This window comes from Amblyomma americanum, chromosome 4 (genome assembly GCF_052857255.1).
Source record: "Amblyomma americanum isolate KBUSLIRL-KWMA chromosome 4, ASM5285725v1, whole genome shotgun sequence".
NCBI lineage: Eukaryota > Metazoa > Arthropoda > Arachnida > Ixodida > Ixodidae > Amblyomma > Amblyomma americanum.
The window spans coordinates 216,532,137-216,556,354 of NC_135500.1; the positions used below are offsets into that span (position 1 = coordinate 216,532,137).

Consider the following 24,218-nt stretch of genomic DNA (forward strand, 5'->3'; position numbering starts at 1 on the left):
CATCTTATCAGCCGAGCAGCACAGAAAGGGCTGACCATCGGGCGCCAAGGGGGCTCAGCGAGACGCCTTCCTTGGCCACAAGAGAACGCATGTATGGCATTCACACTTTGCTTTCCGGCCTGCTCTTGAAGCAGCTAAACTGGGTAGGCAGTATTTGTGCATGCGCAGTCAGAGTGCGTGAAACGCAGCAGAATGAATGAATGAAAGCACGAAAGAATGAATTCCATCGTCATCTCTAAACACAGCTTGCAATGGATGTACTAGTACGTATTTGGTAATTCCGAGTGTGTGAATTATAGGGCACACCGTTAAATCTCGACCAGTGCGCCATGGATTCAAATGAAGGAAATCTGGTTGCAAGTGTGGACACTGAACTTGACAGCAGCTGCACATGCCACATGGATAAGCGGTTTCAATAAAAGCTGTGCGCGTGCTGCAGTGCTTTTCCAAAGATGCGCACAACACAGTTCGCCTGGTCTGTCACGCAGCGCACAGCCGCAAGTGGCACGAACGCTCGTTCTGTTGTACCGAAGCGTCCTCAATGCATTCAACTTGGAAGACGGCCTCATTTGCTTCCTTTTTGCGTCACAAAGAAACACTCGGGACGCCCTCGTGAACTCGAATCAATCTTCATTGTCTTCGGCTACCAATCATGAACGAGCGGCTATCAAAATGTGTTTGTCTGAACTTTGTCTTTTTACAGCACACGCCGAACAGCGTCAGCAGCAGTTTTCAACAGAAAACCGACGAAACTTTTTCACTGCGGCAGACAAAGGAAACAAAGTTATCTCCCTAGGAGTAAGTTCTGCTTCCTTTACTTCACATTTTATCCCCAATTTCATGGACAGCGATGTCGCCGGCACTGTGATTCTTCGAAACTGGATCGAAATGAGTCATGAGCCCAGGTCGAACAGGGGACAGGAGAAATACCTGCTATACGGGTCAATTAAGCGCAAACATTCCGCACCATTGCGTAATTCGTCCTGCTGCTGCGCAGGAAAAGTTTCAGAGTTATCGCTTCGGCAGAAGCTATAAAGGTGCTAAACCATGTGGCCTAATATTGTAATGCACGCGTATACAGACCATGCAGGCCATGTAAGATATGTGTGGAGGACCATCACACGGAAAGAACAAAGCTCCGGCGTTTCTTTATTGCTAACAGGATTAAACCTGAGCGATTCCGATTCGCCAGACTTGCATCGCATGTTGCGTATCACGTATGTTACTAACGCCTTAGGGTGCGACTCACGCGTTGTTAAATTATTAAACAGACATACCATCCCGTGCAGTGAGAACTCGCGGCGATGATCAGCCACGCCCGGCTCCGTCAGCGCGTGCAAATCAGTCTCTGGTGACAACGCGGTGCTGCTGGAAGCAGTGAACGCTGCGCCGCGATCGAGTGCCGTCTCGAACATTTGTAAAGTGTCTACATACAAAGACAGCCGCGTAATTTATGCCTGTTTCCAGACCAAGCGAGCCTAAAGACAGGTGCTGACAAACACTAATGTGCCCCTTATGCTTAAATAGTGCATAAAATTTGCGACAGAGAGAACACCGGTGCTCGTTAGCTGCGTCTGTTGCAAAACATTGCTTGCGACACATAACGCCTGAGAGATCCCGAAGGTGTCTCATCAAACCACGGGCAGCTGTGCTTTTTCCAACACACATTGCAAACCCTCCACTGTGCATTCGGCTAAAACTCAAAATTCCCATTTTTTTTTTCCCCCGAATAAACGCCAAAAAAAAAAGTCCAGGTACTGCCCAGAGAACCATCTTGCTAATCTAATGGCTTGGCAACATTAAGTATCGAAGGTACATTTTAATTGCGGGTGCAGCATGAACTCATACATAGACCTTAGAAAGCCCTCCGTTCACTGCAGACGCACACAGTATATTAAACTGGCCCATCGACACGCTTTTTTAATCAGGGGCACTACGCCATGCTAAATGTCCACTGCTTTAACGTGACTATGATTTTCAAACAGCAGCAGCCACAGAGTATGGATGCTGGCGGAGAGTTTTCGTTTAAGGGTAGACTGGAGGGTGCGAAAATTCTGCACGAAGATGGTAAATTACGTGATGAAAAAATAGAAAATGATAAAACAAAGCAGAAAAATGTGTTTTTGTAAAGTCTGCTAACTGCAATCTTCGTTTTGTAGTTTATTTCCCAACGAATTTTCGACATAATTTGTTCCGCGACAACACGAGTTCGTATATATACTCTTTGCTAGCATTAATCGGCGAGGATAATTCCGAAAGTCCCGGCTTGTGTAGTGGTGTGTTGAAACACCGATAAGGCAATTTGCACAGGGCTCTGAATTCCTAAAAGAGTGCTCGAATTTTACCTCCCGCGGATCGATAAAAACAAAACTTGAAAGCGAAGGTTCCTAACTATATCTCATTGTATGTCACCGTGCCGCACGTTTGCTACAAGGCGTAGTGACGAATGTGACACGCGCGCTTGTCCAAGCCTCTTGCGCAGAATAAAGAAATAACGGCCCAAGAAAATCAATGGCGACCACCATATGCTTTTAGCAGCTTCAACCTCCCCTGAGTACTTCACTGCATAAAATGTACTTTCACACGAAGCTGATTAATTAGTCTCTCTCTATCAGCAAGCTTGCAAACATTATATATTCATAGAATGCATGTGTGCACTGCTTACCGTTTATAATATGCTGCTTAGAGCCAACAGCGATGATTACGCATAACATTTCTTTTCTGTGACTGTGGCGTTTCTTCTTGGACGTGTAATGTAAACAGGTAGTTAATTTTGCTTTTCATCTCGTATATGAAGTGTCATTTTCGCAATGCAGAGTGTCGGCCGAAATGAATTATGTCTATTTAGTCAACCCGAAGCGACTTTCAGCGAATAAAGGTTTTCCTCGTTGCTTAGGGTGTAACAAAATTAGCCCCACCGTCCGAACAAGTGCTGATTTAATAGAGCTCTTTGCAAACATTACCATGCAATAATAATTAAAGATTCCCGGCTTTCAGGAGTGTGGCACATCTCTGCACCACCTAGCGTCATGTTAATTGTTAGATATGCTCAAATGCGCAGAATATGCTGAGCAGGCATTTCAGCAATCAAGTATGCACGATATTCAAAATGAAATGTCTTTGCCATATTCAACAGCGCTGTCAGGAACTAGCAGCATCGTCTTTAAATAAATGTTTACTTGCTCAGATTTGGTATACTAATACTTTTTAAGCCTATTTTATGGAATAGCTAGAGGACGCATGGTTGCGCACATGCTTTTTCCAAAATGATGCGTCTTAAGAGAAGATCCGTTTTCTAGTATCTACGATATTGTTGGCTTTCAACTGAACAAAAATAAATAGCAGCTATCATCACAAAGCACATGTAAACGTTGAGGACGATTAAAAACATTGCGATAAGACCAGTTCTGTCAGTAAGGTATCTTGTGAACAAGACGAGATGAATACGAGGTGGAATCCATCGCCAAAACTTTGATGCACCAGCGAGTACATGAGTATTGTTTCGTTCATCAAGAATTCAGGTTGCGCTAGAGCATACAGACTTGACTGTAAAGATAACCTGCAGGTGTCATATGAATGCGTCGGAAAGTTTTGTGAGCCGTATAGTTAGTATAGTTAGCAACCAATGGACTACGTGTATACCGTAAGAATGGCGGACCGTACACAACTGCAGTTCTCTGAACCAAGTCATAAGACATCAGACGGGCACGAGTTGAACGTCAACGCGGGGGCAGCCAGAAGAAACTAACATTTCGGTGTAAAATTTATGGCGAGCTACACTCTTTAGATCTCATGGCTATTATTTCAACACCTTTGCCCCAGCTAACTTGAAAGGCGATAAGCAGCTATGCTCAACAGTGCTGTATTCCGTACACGTTTAGTGGGACGGGGTTGACTGTGGTGTATCGGGACCTCAGTTTGCACGTCTAGCAGTCAGTCGATTTAGTTTTCAGAGGCACGAGGTGCCGAATGAAAAAGTCATCTTTACAGGTTTTGAAGTACCGCTGGATATTCACACGTAAAAGCAGTAAAAAAAAGTAAATGTTTTATCAGCACGCAGTCAGCAATAACCCTCAAACTTTGAGTGAAAAATATACTCTCTCCCCATTTTATAACCACTTTGCCTCAGGAAGCACAGTTTTATAAAGGAGTACTTTTCTTTTTTAAGTTTCGTGCAGATCCAAGAATAAAGTTGGTTTCTAAGCATAAGACTATAGTGTTCCCTTTCAGCCGAATATTTCTCTGCTGTCCTAAGCAGCAAAGCAGCAGCCCCTGTTTCTCTCTCCACATCTCGTCGCTTAGCGGCCGCGTCAGTAGCACACCGCTTTCGTCTGGCCGCATCGTATGCTGGGACGTTAATTAAGGGTCCCGGCGGTAGCAATTATCGGCAGAAAGGAAGCGAGAGGCCGATGCCACCGCGGCGTTTATACCTGCGCTTTCCAGCGAGGCTCGGAGGTCGGAGGCGGCGCGATGCCCTGCAACATGCAGTCACTCTTGAGGGGCAAGGCGGGCAGGGTGCAGTCGGGCACAATCTGGTCCTCCTCGAAGACGGCGTCATCGCACAGGGCCTCGCCGCTGTCCCCACTGGGCCGGCAATCCGTTAGCACAGCCAGCACACCGGGGGACTCCATCGGCCGGCATGCGAGCGGCGGGAGGCAGCGTTGCAGCAGTTACTCCGAGCACACAACTTTCTTGTGAGAGTCTCGATGTTCGTACCGCGCGCCGTTCCGAGTTCGAACTACGCGTCGCTTCGGTTCGGATGCGCCCGCTGGCGGGAAAGTAGCAGACGCATGGCACGCACACTCGTCGCTGCAGCACACGCGCACCGTCGCGGAGATGCTTGCCGTGCGTCGCGCGACGCCTGAATGGCGTTTCTTGTTTGCTTCGTGCTGCGGTCGCTCTCTCCTGCCGCCGGATGACTCGGAATGCTGCTCCTCTCCACTCCGCTCTTCTGCGCTTCGCGCGCGCGTCTTCTCCCTTGCCCTCGTCGGCTTGAGGCGGGTTGCATCTGATTGGTGGAGGAGGTTGCGGTCTCCTTTCGCTCTCTCTCTATCTCTTTCCACCTTCTTCCACGCGTTTGCGTCGCAAGTCGTCGTAGCCGTCGAAGCCACGCGGTGGCAGTGCGGAACCGAGTGTGGTGCGCCGTCTGTTACGAGGTAATCGCTGCGCATTCACGGGCGGATGTCCAAGACGGCGTTGATTCCTTTGCTTCCGTCGGATGTACCCTGGAGGTGTATCTTGTCAAACAGGCGCGTCTGCTCGACAGCGTCTTCTCCACTGCGCAGCCGTGCTTTTCCTTTTTTCCCCTTATTTCTGATTTGTTGCCAATATGAGGAGGATGTGTTTAAACAGACATAAAGGAATGAATGAATGAAAAAAAACGACATCTTGGCATGTCCAAACCCACCGCGCTGGTTCATTGGAAAGGGCGCTCGTCTACTGATCCGGAGTATACCGGGTTCGAACCCGACCGCGACGGCCGCGTTTCGTTGGAGGCGAAACGCAAAGGCGCCCGTGTGCTGTGCGATGTCAGTGCACGTTAAAGATCCCCAGAGGGTCGAAATTATTCCGGTTCCCTCCACTACGGCACCTCTTTCTTCCTTTCTTCTCTTAGTACCTCTGTATTTCTGTGTTATCTGTATTTGAGGCGAAGTTGTGATCTGCGCGCGTACTGTCCTTACAACACCAATAGCCGGGGTGACTGAGACCAAGAAGTGAAGAGCATTAAGAAAGAGAATCGCCGCATCACATCATCCACGACACATGGCCCTCTCCCTTCGTGTACAACGCGATGAGAGTTTTACAGGAAAGAACGCTCGGAGGAAGTCAGGGTGGTGCCAATGTCACCGCCACCCGCCACTGCAGGACAAAGGCTTCTCCCACTGACCCGTGTCACACAGGAAAATTTAATGCCATTAAGTGATTCCCCCGAGCAGTGCCTACTCTCATACCCATTCCACACGCAGAAAAGCATGCGGCCTTGTTAGTAACAACTTTAAATCCAGTAGCAAATAGTTCATTATTAACTTGCAGTCGGATTCGTCATCTCTACTGCATTTCCGATGCGAAGGGCGCCATTTTTACCAGCGCTTCTGACAGATACCCTCGGTTTGTTTGCTGACACGCGAGCTTATGGCTACTTGCCCAACTTGTCAAGCAAGAACAGCGGCATTTTCCGAAAAATAATTTTTATATTACATTTGAACGATTTTGCCGAGACCTTGTGCTGCTTAGAACTGCTTATATTCAGGCGAAATTTTTGACTGCCTTGCAGGCGTTATCGCCGTCGTGACTTTCGTATAATGACATTAAATGTGGACATGTATCACCAACTCCGAAAGTAGTGGCGTTAACAAACTTAAGGCGCTTAAGCATTTACTGTCATTTCTGGTGCCCGTGGGACACGGCTATTGCATTTAACCCTGTCCTGTGCCAGCTGCGGCCACCGTATCCCCGCAACACTCATGTGCCCTCCTGTCTCTGTTGCTCCTTGCCAGGTTTATTATCCCTCGGTGGATATTAATTATTAATATTAATCCCTCGGCGGAGGTAGTTAATCTTGACTTTGTCGTTCGTGACACCTTTTGGATGCTTCCGGGCGCATTTGCATCATCTCATACCGATTCCACAACAGAGTCGAATAAAAAAAAATGAAAAAGAAGAGGGCGGTTGCGTAATCTCATTGAAACGACTGCGGCCGCGGGTATCCGTCTTTCCAAGAAGTCTTCGGCGTCTTTGCCCAGGTATCCCGCAATCGCTTAGTTGTCAACCCTACCCTTATCGCTGGCGTCCTGCAATCGCCTCTGTTCATATCCGCCCTCCAACTCCAGTGATAACTTGGGTCTTTTGGAGTGCTCTCCACGTTGCGTCATTCTTAACAAAGATCCCGTTGGCTCTTGTCGGTGAGGGCGGTTTCCTATTATTTATTTTACAGCGATATCTGCATTGGCCGCGAAGTCGTGTAGTGTCGCCACCTAGCGGAACGACAGGAAATGCGCAGAGAGGAGCCATCGGCTGCGTCATCGCAGTACTGCCATGCTTGCGCGCAGTGGGTCTGCCCAGCATAAACAGATGCAAAATTAAAAGCTGCCTGCTTCAAGAAGCACTAAAATTAGTTTTAACGGAATATTTTTGCATTTTTGCGCACTTTTATACCGTAAATAAAGAAAGCAGGAATACTGTCCGTAAATTTTTTCACGTATTTTGAGGAATATTTAAGACCCGTTTTTTTTTTTCACAACTACTGCAGATAACTCATTCGAGTTTGTGTAATTTTCTTCTCATTTTTTTCTTTTTTTAACAGTCCTATAGTTATTGTTTTGTAAAAAATACTCAGTTGTGTAGCTATTTATCGTCAGGCTTTTTTTTCACTATTTGCCTAAAAAAATGCCGAAGCTATTGAAGCTCAAAGAAAAGAAATCAATTTTTTACTTCAATTTTTCACCCGAAACGACTTCAAGCTTATGTTGTTATTTATTTATTTAATGCTCATTTACATGATAAATTTTATATTTTTATTATTTCTTCATTTTTCCATGATCAAAGGTTGATGCAAACTGTCACGTTGTGGTGACGACACTCCAGAAGTTAGGAAGACAACGAAAAGGCTTCCAAAAGAAATTGTTTAAGGAGCTCACTCGCGCCCACTAAGAACTGAATGACTCGGCGGCGGCAATAGTCACAAGCGCGCTGGGCGGTCACCGAACTGAATGCATGCAGTTCTTGGCCGCGCTCAATTTAAAGCTGGCAAGGAACCTTAGAGGTAAAAAATCAACAGCAACTACAACAATATAGAAAAATGCGGAAGCATTTGCACGTGGCCACGATCAATAGAGAAAAGTCTGGTTGCAACTAGCATTTCAAAACAAAATGATAAATTTGTGGGGCGGCGGTTTTGAATGCGAACGATCAAACGGTGCAAAGATTCACGGCAATATATAAAACGAACTGAAATGGGCAGTTTTATAGATGTGCGCACGAGGAGTGATCAATTGGTTAAAAAAGTTTGTGCCCAGTTTGTTTAACTTCTGGTGATCATTACCATGTACACGAGTCAGACAGTCGACTTCTGTTGGGACATGACTGGTTCAGGTTACTCATATACGAAATGCTTTACAACTGGCTACGAAGCCAAGTAGCTCAGCTCCACTGTGCTTTGCATTAAAATAGTCCTAGAACTTAAGTCTTTCAATTTTCAGAAATCTGATCCAAGTGCAAGCAATTGGATACTAGTTGAAAGGGGGGGGGGGGGGGGGGGCAGACTGCCCTTTCTGAAAAGTGGGTGGGCGGGGGGGGGGGGGGGGGGGGTAGGCGCCCTCTTGTCCCCCCCCCCCCCCTTCCCCCCTTCCGTTCCGGGGTCCCTGCTTTTGATTCATTACTGCACGGTGAACTACACGTGCGGCGTTCTAGCAGCGACAGCGACACGGATGAAGCAGAGTCATGGGGTTGAGTGAGAAAAAAACTACTCAACGCATATTTATTAATTTTCGATGTCTGCTAGAGTTGCATTTCTTCACGCGAGAAAGATGACCGGAACGTCCCCCGAAATACCCGCCGCGGTGGCTTTGTGGTTAGAGCGCTCGGTTACTGATCTGGAGTTCTCGGGTTCGAACCTGACCGCGGCGGCTGCGTTTCGATGGAGGCGAAACATAAAGGCGCCCGTGTGCTGTGCGATGTCAGTGCACGTTAAAGATCCCCAGGTGGTCGAAATTATTATGGAGCCCTCGGCTACGGCAGCTCTTTCTTCCTTTCTTCTCTCAGTCCCTTCTTTATCCCTTCTCTTACGGTGGGGTTCAGGTGTCCACCGAGATGTGAGACAGATACTGCGCCATTTCCTGTCCCCAAAAAAACAATTTTCAACGTCCCCAAAAGGAAGGAATCCCGACCCTAAAAACTTTCCAATGGTTTACTGTAAAGCACCAGCACTCCTTTTTTGTTGACGCGGAATAAGAGACGGCTCTATTATAGTGGACAGAATTTAATCAGCGTCACTCACAGTGCTATGCCCAAGCAAGTTCGAACGAGCACGCCTGGTTGCGTTGAACCACAGAAGTTAGAAAAAGAAGGCGCAAATTCCAGCAGCGGGCTGCCCTACTGCGGCGTTTTTAGTGGAGCATAGTAATGCTCGTTATCATTCGACAATGGAATTCGAGCCGAGACACCGCAGAAATTCAAGTGATCGACGCCCCCAATAGAGGAGGTGGAAGCATCAACAGGGGCAATAATTCGCTCACACTACAAAAACTCCGTGACGTAGGTGAACAAGTTGCCCTAATCACAGCCAAGAAACGCGGTATTAAGAAAAATGACGCTCTTCGCTTTATACAGGCATTTGTCACTAGGCGTATCGTATACGTGGCAGGGGCTGCCGCAGTGCGTTACTGGCTAGTGGGATACAACTGAATCGCCCATGTATACAAATGTTTGTTCAGTGGCAACACTCACAACGTACAAGTGAAAAAAAAAAACACCACATAGCACGCATTCATTCCTGCAATGGGTAAGCGGCACGGATAAGACACAAACCTTTTTTTTTTCTAAACTTAAAGACAGTGGCTTTCACGCCGTTGCAGTGAGCGATTTTTTTGTGGAGCGAAATTCATCTGTAGCCATCAGCCGTATATGGTGTCCCTCATATATGGTTCACCGTGGCGCTTCGACACGTGATAGCTGCTGCTCCTCGCGAAGGAAGTCAGTGCACAGGATGCATCAGGCGAGCCTTGTTCGACCATGAAGAGGAACTTGAGGAACTAGCCGCTTGCCATCACCGCAGCGAGTTTAGTATTACCATACTTGAGGACACATAATTCATCGAATTAATTACCATAGAGCTTCGACTGCGTCTCCTCCTCGGCTGCACTCTAGCGACGAGGACCCTTCAGACATTATAGGCTTATAGCCCGGCTGTCGCCAGTACACCTATTCGGGTGTAAAGCGGAGTTTCCCGATAGCATATTTGAAAACCCTGCGGAATGTTCAATATGACAGTGCGAACAATTCCGCACGCTCTCTGTATGTCTCCTATAGAATGCATACGGAATTCATACGGAGTACACCGGCAACGCCTACGGTATAGTCATAACTAATACGGACACCATATGACGTCATACGCATAAAATGAAAATCACATCGAAATTATATCTATAGAAAGGCTATGAAAAGCACACGAAAAACATATTTCCGGGCAGCGAACAGATTTCCTTTTTTATCCCTATCGTACAGACTCTGTATTCCCATGATTCTATGTGAGCCCCTAATATGGAAAATTTCGGCTGGCAGGGAATGCACGAAACGACTAACTAAAGCCGGCTAAAGCTCACGTATGCAGGAAGCTCCGGCCAAATTCAGGACTGCCGAAAAGAGTTCTTCATTGACAAAAAGTGTACCATTGTTAAAACTTTTCTTGTTATCTGAGCAACAATCGCTAGACAAATTTATAAGATTTATGACGCCTATGCCTTCTTTGATACAATCAAACATTAAAAGCTCACTGCGATCGCTGTTCTGATTGGCCAGCGAAGTAATACAGAACACCACGGACCGCGGCCCACTGTTACCAACTGCTTTTATTATTATTATTATTATTATTATTATTATTATTATTATTATTATTATTTTATCATACTATAGCACGCGCTCTGGCGTAGTGTCTGACGGGGTGCTTCTAGTTTGCTGGAATGCAGCTTCAGCGCCACTTGAAGCGAAGTGACCGCGCTGAGCGTTGATACGAGGGAAAAATGCCGCACATGCTTTCGCAATTGTGCCCGGTATCGGCCGAGAGGGCAAGGCTTCAAAGACAAATATTAATCGATAATATGACTGTTCGGCTTCCTCCAGCGGGTGACTCGCGAACTCTGAAGTCTTGAGACGCCCTGTGCGTGTATGGCGGGCAGAAACTCGATAGTTCAGGGTCACTGCGTATCCACTGCATCTGCTCAGTGTAGCAGATAGTTCCGCCAGGAAAACTGTATGGAACCGCCGTTACGACAGGAAAAGCGAGTGTCGTAAAGCGGTTGGCGAAGGAAATGCAACGTCCCTTTTCACACGCTGTTTTTTTTTTGTTTTTTTTCTTACTTTGCTTCATTTTTAAACGAGCATAAATGACAGGCTCATAGATAACAAACCTGGATTCACCAGCCTCCCAAACTACAATACAAATCAGCTTCATTAAAATGTCTGCGCCCTTTCTTCAATGTGCACTTCGTTGATTTGACCGAGAGTTTCGCCTAATCGAGCTTGCTTAAATTTTATATCTTCCCCGTTATTTTAGTTCTTTTAACCGCCTGTCACGTAGTATGTACAGTACGCGCGGACCTGCAAGCGAACCAGATATATACGATGTCGTTGTGTTCTCGTTTATCGGTGATCACTTGAAGTTTGAATGGCATGAAGAACGCGGTCACCCTATCATCAGACGCAGTGACTGCGCATTGTACCTGTCTAGCCCTCCTTCCACCTGGTTACAGCGTTCACTACGTAATGCAAGCAGAGCTTTGGTGATTAATTGAGCATTTAGGTACCCCCCTTTGTCAGCAATAACCGGGCACAGGTGGTTTGTTTCTTAGACGCGTAGCGAAGCACTTACGGCAGCCCTTAAGCTCTGAATCTGTGCAAAGTAAGGGGAGCCCTTGTCCTCACGTTTTGGTACCTTTCGGTTATTAGGGTTGCCTTAACGGCTCTGTTACACGGTTGAGAAGCAAAAACCTGCTGTACGGTTACTTTTGACAAAGGGGGTACATTTCCACCCCCTTCTCTTCTGTTCGCTGTTACGTACACTCTTGTCCTTATCTTGTCCTATTCTTCCGCCCCCTTCCTTTTTCTTTTCATTTCTACTGTCCACCCCCCGCCCTTGAACTAGCCAATAATAATCCTTTGTGGACCTTTACTGTGGTTCCTTCGACTCCCTAATTCTTCGCGACACTCATACGCTCTCTCCGCCTTCCGCTCAGTCAGTAGCCAACGCTCGTGCTGTCTTCCTCTTCTTACGTCCTGTGTTTGTGACGCTTTGTCAACAACATCTCGCATCAGCCATCCCATTTACGAGTATAAACTTTTCAAAGCCACCGTCTACGTTTCAAGGTACCCAACGCAACGTATAGGTGGCAGGGACGACATGCGTTGAGAAGTTTTCGCGGCGTGTCAGATTTCACGATGGCAGTTAACGCCGTTTCACTCCTTCCTTAACCCTTCCCTTACGGCGCGGTTCAGGTGTCCAACGATATATGAGACAGATACTGCGCCATTTCCTTTTCCCCCAAAACCAATTATTATTATTATTATTATTATTATTATTATTATTATTATTATTATTATTATTATTATTATTATTATTATTATTATTATTATTATTATTATTATTATTATTATTATTATTAACGCCGTCCAGCTGCTGTTGGCCCGAGGTTGTGAGCGGGTTCCTTGACGCAGGAAGATACCTTGCATGCCGGAGTCACCAAAGCGCAATAAAACAGACCTCTTCGATTCGCGTCAATGAGACCCCACTGAGAAATGTGGGACTTTTGCGGGGAGCTTGTTGATAGTGCAATCACAGTAGGGGTTAACACACGGTCAACAGATATTCATCAGACATTTTCTGCCGGTAAGCAGAGAACAGCGTTGTGTGTCAAAACACGTAAAAGCCCCCAGAAACAGCCGAATAAGGAAAGTGCGCCAGATTGTAATGTATATCGTAGGAAATTGGTAAACACAGCTTTGGACGTGCTTAATTTTTATCTTACGGGCTTCAATACTGACATGACACGGTGTCCCTGCTTGAAGCGCCTCGTAAAAGGTTCTAAAGACATTCTCGAAGGAGAGTATACTGGGGCCGTGGCCTTGTCGTTCGATGGCTCAAAAGGCCGTTAGACCGCCGCTTTAGAATTACTTAAAGTCGCGCACCTATTACAGGCCAATGTGCACTTTCCCGTGTTTGCGCTTTATTTGTATTATGCTCTAAAATACGGGTCTTTTAACCAGGTGATAATGGTGAGCCATTTTCCATCGAAGAAAGCCTTTGTCAAAAGCAGAACAAAGACCTCTCTCATCGCGCGACAATTAGCCGCTCTCTTAGCCATTCTACACCGCTAAGATTTTCGTAATTTCGCCTCCCAGTGTGATTTTCTACCGTCGCCTTTTGCATTTTCCTTCCTTTGTAATCTATTCCGTTGCCCTAAAAACAAAAAACAATGGTTGCTTCTATAGGCGTCATCAACTCGGTTTTCCTGTTCTGCTCTCTTAATTTTACCTCTTAACATTTTCCTTGCCTTTCGGGTGCGCTGTCCTCATTATAATTTCGAACCTTTTCTTCGCGTTCCTTTATCCCTTCCCTTACGGCGCGGTTCAGGTGTCCAACGATATATGAGACAGATACTGCGCCATTTCCATTCCACCAAAAACCAATTATTATTAATATTTTCTTCGCCTCCAAGTTTCGGCTCCATGTAGCTGAGCACTGGCATAACCGTGACACCTGTCACATACTTCGTATGTGAGAGATATTGATAAGATGCTCGCTTTAACTTCTGATAAAACAGGCGCATTCATGACTGCCATCGCCTGGTTTCTTTCTTTCGCGGAAGCCGTATGCTCGGGCAGCGCGCCAAGTTGGCTGCCAAAGTGAGAAAAAAAAAAAGAAAAAAGCCGCCATCACCTGCATACTAGCACGAAGCGCCGGTCGAAACGTGCACTTGAAGGCTGAAGACTTGGATAAAGCGTTACGGATAACAAGCACTATCTTCTACCAATATTGCTATAGTCCACGGTTCATAACGTACTCGCGACCACGTACGCTCATGATAACGCCCGAAGTGGCCATGCAGGGAAGCGCCAAAATCTAGATATTGTCGAAGAAACCGGACAACTGGCTCTTAAAAATCGTGACGCAAACATTTAGCTAGAAACGATAACAGCAGAGGCGAATATCTGCAGAGACACAGGAGAGAAACTCTAGGGTAAATTTCGCAACAAAGAAAAAGTATCTTGCTGGCAATTTATTTCACACTGATGGGGTCCATAGTGGAAAGAGTGGAGAATTGTTGAGCGCCTGGAACGGTGAGCGTCTACAAATACTCACACTTGCGTGTGCAAGACCGGCGTAAAAGTAGAGAATCTTGCTGTCTGTAGGGAGCGACATAAACTGTGCACAAGCGTTATTGCGCTAAGCCTTGCCTTAAGAGTGGCCGCGGTTGGACCAGGCATCGAAACTGCCATCTCATTGTCACTGGTTTGTTTCAGTTGAAGAACGGTGAATAGTGTTTAAACACCTATATGTTCAGTAGGCCTGGCACATGCTGAACACATTGTATTAAAAAAAAACATTTTTTTCAGCGTTTATGAGCTTCGCTAATCTGAAGAAGGCAAAAGTTAAACAAACTCGATCGGTGCATTTAAGCATATATTCCAGCTGCCGAATTATGAGGATGTATGACAATCAGTGCATCTAGATAAGTGCGAAGAGAGTTCTTAAAACGAAAACATGCAAATTAACTATATTCGTGTTCTTCGGCAATCACAAAGCATAAAGGATCGTTGAATCCTAACTTTAGCCCCGTGTTTTCTTCCTTCAAATGATGCGTTAGACATGAGGATACATATTTCACTTCGTGGTATATTCGATCAACCACGACAGCTAAATAATTTATAATTGAATTTCTTCTTGATGCTGTTCGTTTTCATCAACCGAACGATGACTGCGATGCGTAAGGGGCGTTTAGGCCGCATGGGGCACGAAAAAAAAAAAGAACTCCAATATAGCCGCAGATGCTGTCTTACCAGTTTTTGAAGCAAATAAAACTACGTATCAGTGATTATTTAGCAGTTATTTTCGTGCGGCACGTGGCCTGCACATTCCTTACGCACCACAGCTATTGTTAGGTTGATGAAACCGAAACAGCATTCAATTACACATTATTTAGCGGACGTATACACGCAAATGCCACGTGGTAAACCATGCATGTCTCGCACATACATGTAATACAACCATGTAACATACATGTACTACAATAGAACCATGCATGTCTAGCACATTACAGGAGAAAACATGCAACTAAAAATTAGCGGTCTATGGTGGTCCTTCAATATATGCGATGCCTGAGATACAAGAGAGTTTTTGCGAATCGAGAATGCGGTCCCAGTACGGCGCCCGGTATGTGCGCGGCGCTACTGCGTAGGAACACCTTGCGAGGGCTTCGCGCATGCGCAGTCGCACTGCGCTAGCCCCGTATGCCGCACACTAAGGTTATACTCCAGCACCTGTCAGATACGAACGCGCTTTTTGTCGTCCCGTGTCTCTTTGTCTTGAATCGCAACCATGAGTTCTCGCGTATTGAGGAGAAAAAGTTAAAGGCTTTTGTTCGTCAAATTTTGGCGGTCGCTCACGACAGAGTAATAGTACGAAAAAGACGATCGTGGAAACTGGTCTGCCTATTTTGCCGCATCGCGGACAACTGTACACGCCAGTGACTGAGCGACTGTGTGGCCCCCCGGCGCAATTGGCAGAAAACATGTAGCTCTGAAAATGGTCCTTGATTTTTCTCTTCAGGCTGTGGTAAAGTGTCAATTATTGCGAACGCTGCTGTTCATCACGACGACTCTCTTCGCCTCAATCGTACTGTTCTCGTATATAGTAACTAACTATAGTATACTAATTTTACCTTTCTACACTTGGGAGCCGCCGCGGTGGCCGAGTGGTTATGGCGCTCGGCTGCTGGCCCGAAAGACGTGGGTTCGATCCCGGCCGCGACGGTCGCATTTCGATGGAGGCGAAATTCTTCTAGAGACCCGTGTGCTGTGCGATGTCAGTGGACGTTAAAGAACCCCTGGTGGTCGAAATTTCCGGAGCCCTTCACTACGGCGTCTCTCGTAGCCTGAGTCGCTTTGGGACGTTAAACCCCCATAAACCAAACCAAACCTTTCTACACTTGAGCGACATCTCGTCAACTCAAATGCGTCGTGGGACGTCCTATATTATACTAAACGTGTCGAAGTGGGAAGCTTAGATGCATGTTCCGTACAACACTCTGTGATTCGTCAGTATTGCTGAATTCTTACTACCAAAATATTTAGCATAAGATATCGAGCTAAGCTAATCCACGCAGTACTCTGTTGTTCTCAACGACAACGACTAATTCTAGTGAGCGTAAGATGCATGACAACGTTCAAGTCACGTTCGAAGCCTATCGCTGAAGCTTTAAGCAGACAACGACAAAAAGAGTTCTAGGACGCCCCTACAGGCGACCATTACTGTCCAAAATGAGTTCTCTAGCACCTCTCGTCCACTTTTTATAGCCCCCCCCCCCCCATTTCATTATGCTGTTGTTGTTTGAAACAAATAAATTAAAAAACAAGCAAACGTAAACACGGGGAGCAAGCAACACGGCCGGGCAAATGACCGCAGCAGGATAGCCCGAAGGCGGCCACGGCCTCGCGCTCTATAAACACATGACTGACTGCGTGATCTTCGCGTGATACATTCGAGCCGGCCGACTTACCAACGAGACGCGGAGGGGCGCCGCGCACAGTGTTCGACGGAGTGTATACTCTTTCGAGTGCAAAGAGGTTACGCAGCCGAAAAGATAAGCGCAGAGATAAAGGGAAATCGACACGCGCACGCAGGCGTTCGTGCTCAAAAGGGGGGGAAATGGCCGCTACACGCCTGCTGCTCTGGCTGAGCGGTCTTTTCTTCTCCGGCGCAAGCACCAGCAGCAGTGCCAGCGACAGCTCGGCCAGCAGCAACCACAAGCAAGCAGGCAGCAGCAGCAGCTTCACACAAGACCGATCGCTAAGCCGCGACTCGGGGCTTTCAATTTTCGTTCGGGCGCCCTGCTGCGTGGGCTCAAACAAAAAGGAGACCCAAAGGACGGCAATTAGGGACAGCGACGCAAGAACCAGTTTGGCCGAGACGCGGCAGCGTAATGCCACCGCCAAGAGAAGCACCGGCGAAGGAGGAGGCAGCGGCGGCGGCGGCACCACCAACTTGAGCAAGCAGCAGCATCTGCAGCAGCAGCAGCGACTGTCCGGCGCAAGAGCTGGCCGGGCCGAACGGACGCAAGCTCCGGCGGAGGACTCGTTATGCTAATTGGGAAGGTCCTAAATGGATCCCATGTCGCCCTGACAAGGGAGATTACTCGCGCTCGGCTTGGCGCACACGTGTGTGCCTTCTGGCTTTTTTATACGCGGGACAGGAGGAGTCACGTATGTGCCTCGCACACGGCGCTCTTTCTCCGTACACGACCGGCCTGGCGTAATAATGCGATGCGCATTCTGAAATCTGCCGGCTGGACGCGCCTCGCGGTACGCCATTGGTGCCGGCGGCGCACCGACGCTGCTTGCCGCATGAGGAGGTGGTGCGCGGAGGCAATCGGCCACGCATCGCGCAGCCCGGAGTTTCGGGGGCTTTACGCCAGCCCACGCGCTGGCGAACGGTGCCACGATCGATTTGACTAAACGCGGCTTGACAAGCGCGTGCGCTTTTTTGCCCCGCGGGGCCGGGATCTCGGGGCCGAGCCAACGGGACGTCCCACTGGGACGAACTGTTGCGCACGAGCAGCTGGCATCCGTTGCCCCACGCTGTTCCGAGCGGTTGAAGAGACCCTATTCTCTTTTATTTCTTTCGTCAAGTTCTTTCTCGCGTTTTGAAACGGATGTGCAGAGTTTCTGAGAAAAATGTTCCCTTATCCCACCCTTTTCACTCCGTCCGCTCCTGATGTTTTTGAACTGTTCTTTCTTTAAGCGGAATGCCAAGTTTAAGTTCGTTGCGCTCTGCCAACTAGCTGAAAACCTTGTCGTGTCCTGAAACGTCATTTCCAAGTCAAATGAGCAGCCTTACGCGATTAAGGTTGAGGGTGACACCGTGTAATGTGATTTGTAAGCACGCGAACAACTGAACAGGCTCCTTCAGTTAAGGCATCCCAGTAAGTCAAACACTCGCTTAGATGAAGCAGGTTGACCACGAGTGAGCATTCGGAATGACGTCTGTATAGCGTTCTTGCTAATTCAGTAGACAAGTGAGAATAGTGTAAGCCATTGTTATAGGAAGGCCCTTGCGGCACGGAACTGACTAGTACTTTCTGGCATGTCTTCCTATCGACATGATCCTTATGTAATTGCCGCCGCGACCGAAATGTCAACCCTACCGTAGTTTCCAATTGGTTAGTAAAGCTAGAGCTTTCCAATAGGATTTGCAATCTTTTACGTTTTTTTTTTAATGCTCACTTTACGTTTTGTGTCATGTTTATGTTATGGTACGTGTTATATTAAACTTCCACGCTCTTTTGTTTATACGTACATGGAAAGCAAGAAGCTTCACAAATGAGAAACTTCAAGCGCGTTTCAATGCGACAGTGTAAATAGAGGACGAGTTATAGCTTTCGCCAACCTGGGCATAAATCTCCCTCAGGACTCGAGACTAGTCATATATACTTCCACCTGGTTACTTTTGGGTCCATTTCCTGCTCAAAACTGTAATGTGCAGAGCTCTTGGAGCGAGCCCTCGTCGGCAGCTGGACATTTATTTTCCCTTCTTCACTTTTCGGCAGGGCGTCGCTAATAGAGACGGCGAACGAGCAAAAAAGTGCGGCGCATTCACCGGAGCCCCTTAGGCCCACCCACGACGGAGGGCGGGACGCCTGCACTCAACATCACGCAATGACGCCTTCTTGGCGGCTTCGACTTGGGCGAACAGGGGACGTTCATCTTCCACGCTGCGTGACGCCACCCGAAATGAAATACGTGCTGGGCCTTCACGCGCGCACTTTTCTCGCCCGTGGCTCTCTGGTTTCTTTGGTGCCCACGAAGACATCGCAGTGAGGCAGCTGGCATTGTCGTTCCGTCCACCGAAGGATTACGCTTTAAATGCGCCTCCCCATATAAAAATTATCAATAAACAGTCTATAGACTTCTTATAGACTCTGTCGTCTAGATATTTCTTTTTGTCTATTCATAGTCTATAGACTCCCTATAGACAAAAGCCTACTAAAAGCGTATGGCCATAAACCTATAGATTGCCTATAGACTATCTATAGCATTTGTATTGCCTATAGAGTGTTCCCTAGGATTCGTCTATAGACAGTCTATGGACTTTATAGACAGAAGTGTCGGCCGCCAAGAAACAGGATCCTTCCATATTAGCTAATTGCTAATCTCAGTGATAGCCTTTGTGCATTGAATTACTCGATCGCACGCGCTCCAGTTCCAACCATACATGCCCGAGTATACAGGGATGTCTCAGTGGACAATCTAATCTTCCCCTTTTATATGCGCGTCCCTATGGACGTCTCAACTGTCTACACGTCCCATGCAAGCTTATAATACCTATATACTTGTATGATTTCGTGTCGTCATCTGCTCTGGGATATTTTTCTTTGAGATTTTATTTCGAGCGCTGCAATATAGATGCCATTTAAAGATCTCGTATGTAATGTTCCTAGCTCCGAAGCTTGGCTTGCCGACTTCAACATAGCGTTCTTCATCTTTGTGCGCTACCGTTATTTTCAATTTTCACTCTACAGCCACAAGCAGCGAATACTGTGTTTTGGTAGCATCGAAACTTTTGTAAACGCGTACCTGCTCTTTTACGCCTGGGGTAAGAACTATAGCTGTGTTGCTCTTCCGTAGGGAAGTAACGAAGCACAGGCGTTGGCAGTGAAATAGCTGTCATGAGTTGATCTTCGAAATGCATGCTCCGAACTATGTCTTACCGCTGCTATGGTAATCTCGGCCCTATCAAAACCTTTCCACGGACTGAACTGACATCGTTACGTGACTGTTTCTTTTTTGTAACGCGTATAAACTCGCGTACACATTTTCTGTATTCGTCTTACTAATTATTCTCTACCTGTGTTGTGATTCTTACCCAGCTTAATAGCAGTAGCCTTAGGTCTGCAGGTCTCCTAAAATGCACATGATCACTGTGCACCGCCAACTCTCAGGGTGTTCCGGCAGCGGCTTATTCAGTGGGCCGCCCCATCGCAGTCTTCGCCTCGCGTGGTTCTCATGTTTGCGTGCGCGCGCGTTGAACAGATGGAGCTTGCGCTTACAACAAGACCCGCACTCCAGGCGCGCGCAATTGACCGTTGCTAAGCGTGAGTTACCGTCCCCTAGACTCGCGCAGATGTACCACCTCCGAATGACGCACGCAACAAACGGGAGAGGAACCGCAACGAGCCTGTCCGGGGACTTCAGGAAGCAGTTCCCATATACCTGTCATCTCCTCGGAACGATCGCACCCGAACCGTATAGGGAAGAGCAACCGTGCGTCAAGCGCCAGCAAACACGCACCGCCGGGTTAAACATTCTTCCTCCCAAATGTCCTGTTTGAAGAGGGAACCGCGCGCGGTTCCATCGTAAACCCAGATCCGTCTGGTCCATTGGCGCTGACAAATTGTGCTGCTCCGTGGCGCAGCTTGTGGGGTGCTGGTATAGTACACGCACGCAGTGGTGGCGGCGCCGAGCAGCAGCCAGCCCCAGTCTCGCGGATTTTGCTTCGGAATGGGGCTGGGGAGAGACGCGAAGCTTAACGTGCCTAAGGCAAACGAACACTTCCGTCTCAGGGGCCATCGTGAAAGAAAACCGCATCAGTGCGCGAAAGGTTCGTGTGGCACCGCTGCCATAAATTTCGAAACTCAACGCGTGATCGTGACCTTGCTTTTTACCTCGGCCTGCCGCTGGCCCAATATTTGAGTTTCACTTTTCGCACCCCAGCACATGCTTGGCTAAGACGACGAGGAGGAGGATATGGGGCGGCCATTTTCTTTCTGCACCGAAGCTTTCAGCGAACGAAAATGGTTCCCTTTTTTCCCCCGGCGTGCTCCTACTTTTGGTGATGCTGGCTTAATCTCCCACAAAGAAATCGCAGTCCTACCCTCGCTCAGGAGACGTTCCCGAAAAAGATGAGCCTGCCGCATCTCGCTCGGCAACTCGAATTTCAAAAAAAGCAAACAGAAATGACTAGACCATTGGGGGGGTCCAGAAGATGTGCGCGCTGGATTTATCGCCGGAAGAGACGACAGCAGCGAGTCTTTTCGTCGACCTTTATCTCCCGAAGGAGAGAAGTTAGAAGAGGAGCCTCCCCCCCCCCCCCCCCCCCTACCTTATTCGCGTAGCTCCTGCTTTCGTCTACTCTCGTTTCGCCCTGTACCCACTCCTTCTTCTTTTTTCCTTCTTCCTTTCTTTCCCCCTTTTCAGAGCCGCGTCACCGTTTCCCAGGGGCCCACATAGCCGAGCTTTGTTTGGCCTCCAGTCATTGTGCCCCCCCCCCCCCCCCCCTCTCCCTGCCTGCGTCCCGCTCTTCCCTAATAACCGTTCCACGCAAGCCTGCCTCCTCACGAGGCCTCACTGGGGACGTCCGGGCCGGGCCCCGGTCTGGAAGGAAATCTAAATCTTGTTTCCCTCCTTGCTCGCGAAGGAGACAGGCTTGGGAGTCAGTGGACGGCGGTCCGCGAAGGAAGCCGGCGCGGGCGGCTCGCTTGTCCGAGCGCGTCCATTGTTGCACCCTGCAGCGCCGCGCAGAGGACGCTTGGGAGAGTAGATTTGTTTTGGAGCCGCGCCCGTTGTTCCCCGCGTATAAACGTTTCAACGCTTTTTCTGCGACGACGGCACTCCGCGAGGCGTCCTTTCTGCGATTCTTCTTCGCCGGCAGCGCGAAGTCTTTTTCAACGCTTCCTTCCCGCTCGCGCATGCGTTCATTGTGGAACTGGGTCGTCCGTTTTGTGCCACAGGTCTGAAGCGCGCGGCGCGCGCGAGCGCTCTCGTCGTGGTGCAGTAGACTCTCTGGGACGATGTTGCGCAGGCGACGGTTGCTCTTTGTTGCAAAAAGTTAGAGAGAGAGAGAAAGAAGGTGGATGGGGGCCGAGACGAAAAGGAAATCGCGCTAACGTATCTTGTCTGAACCATGGAAACGTAAGCGAAAGAAATTGTAGGAGAGAGCCAGGAGAACGCCTACTGGGCGCACCCATACCTTCCATGTTCTTCTGCCGCAATATTCGCGAGCCTTTAATAAAGGCGTAGAGAGTGAGAGAGAAAGAAAGAAAATGCGATCAGCTCAAATTTCCCAAGTAATCTAAGCCAGTGGAGACCATAAGCCATGATCATGAGCCAGACCATGAGCCAGTCTATGAGTTAGTGGAGACCATGACGTAAGCCACAAAACTGAATAGGCAGTTAAGAACAAGGCGGGACATTATTGTCAGCTTCCAGAAGGAACGGGAGCGCGGATGCATATTTCTGGGTTTGTCAGTCTTGCACAGTCAAGTGCAGCATTCTGTATTAAGTACAGCTATGTTCAGCGAGACCCACATCATCGCGTATCGTTATGTGTGGCAACGTTACATAGTACCCGAGAAAGCGAAATATTGCGCCGCGATATAGCGAACCTTCAATTCTAGTATCTATCATCAAGATCTGGAAAAGTGGAGTTAAGTGCGTGGACCGTAAGCAAGAAAATCAAGTGAGTTGCAGGGTCCAGCCCAGTTGCATTATAATCTTCCTCAGCTGACGCTTTCTGCGTATTATTCAGGCGCAGTGGCCTAAGACTGCGACGATGGCGTTCATCGATTAGGCCGCCCAGTGCGAAGAGGTCTTTTGTGCCATGGTCCGTCTCGAATTCCGCTGCTTCGAGTGGATCCAGCACCGATAGGATCTCAGTGCACGTGGTCCGAACTTGGGACGTAATGCCGGCGGTCTTTCAATGGAGTGCTGCAGTTTCGGGCGAGGTCACCGGACCCGATGTCCAGTCCTGTGCGTGCGCGTAACCTCCTATCATCAGGAGATCTCTCCACAAAAGGAGAGATGAGAGGCGGGCGTAGAGGCTTGGCTTTAAAGATCCTTCAAGCAAACACGATAAGAGATGGGAAAAGAAAGCAAAAACGGAGTGTTTTATTTGGAGATGGCTGTGCATTACGCAATCCTTCGCACCTTCTCCTGTCACCAAAGGTGCGGAGCGGGACACGCGATGACAGTGATTTCTGGGCTGCTGTCACGTTACGCGTCCACTTCGAGAGAATTGAGGCGACTAAGGAAAGAAGAGCAGACTTGGCCTCATTTGAGTGCCCTCTTTCTCTCCTGACCTGATCTGTATTCAGCAACGTATACACAGCAGCACGGAACGGTCACGAAAGCAACTTGACTGTTCATGTCTCGTCTCGTGACACGGATGTCGTAATGTTTGCGCGTCAAGACTCCTCATGCATTCGTTGTTCTGTAATGAGCGGGTCGCTTGCTTTTGCCCCCGAGCCAATGAATACAAGGAACCGTTCTAAGGGGACAAAGCGGTTCATGATAACGATTCAGCAGAGCCGCAGCCTGGTTTCCGTATATACCGTGTCATGCAGAGCTGCTACCCAGAGCTTTGAACGCACACATCAGTGCCACATGCTTTCAGCGAGCAACGTATCGCGACAGCATTCGTGGCTTGATGTAAGCTGGACTGATTCTCGCTGAATTGCACTCAGAAATATATGCAGCCCATTCCTATTTGCTTTAGACGTGCCGAACAGTAGTGGTTCATTGTTTGCCGCATGTGTCTTGTCTACCATGGCTGCTGTCGCCACATTTCTTTCTGAGACAATGTCCATATCTTCATGTCTGTGCAGCGCCTTAGTCGGAGTCACTATTGAAGAAACATATAATCATGCGCGTGTATTAATTTGCGCAACTGACGTTTCTTAGCTTCAAGGACGTGACCACAGTAGGCAGTATTAGAACGTCCAAGGTAACACGTGTCAAACTGAGGCAAGTGCCTCTTTACTTAAAGGACTACAGACACCTCATTTTAGCCGCACGTTTCCTCCTCTTTAATAACGGATAAGACTTAGAATACAGTGACCACTACGTGGTGTTCGCTTAGGACAGCTAAACAATTCTTAACTCAATTCCTTCTTTAATGCTGTTTCGTTATCGATTTCATTAACCGAACGGTGGCTTTGACGTGTATGGTGTGTTTAGGTCACGTGAGGCATGAAAAACTGCAATATACCCACTGGTACGTTGTTATTTTTCATTACAGCTCTTGCAACAAGCTAGCTTAGGCCTTGCGGTGAATCAAAAACGCGTATGAGCGATTATTTGAAGTTTTTTCATGCCTAACGTTACCTAGACATTCCATACTTATCAGCCATTGTACCGTAGCTGAATCCCATATGGAAAGGGCACCTAGAAGAAATTAAATTATAAATTATACAGCGGCCATGGAGCAATTTCATTAGGGGACCAATATATGCTTATGG

The 24,218-nt window shown here is 47.9% G+C and overlaps 1 protein-coding gene across 2 annotated transcripts in view; it reads right to left on the reverse strand.

Moving 5' to 3' along the window:
- The window catches only part of LOC144129328 (Krueppel-like factor 5), a 92,571-nt gene that overhangs the window by 33,766 nt on the left and 34,587 nt on the right, over window positions 1-24,218 (reverse strand). The window contains exon 1 of one of the 2 annotated variants that reach the window (XM_077663373.1): window positions 4,431-4,867. The exons of the other annotated variant lie outside the window; for it this stretch is intronic. Within the exon in view, the coding sequence (XP_077519499.1) occupies window positions 4,431-4,631 (201 nt within the window). The 5' untranslated portion in view covers window positions 4,632-4,867. Of the gene's footprint in view, window positions 1-4,430; window positions 4,868-24,218 lie in introns of those variants that run through there. 2 annotated transcript variants of the gene reach the window in all.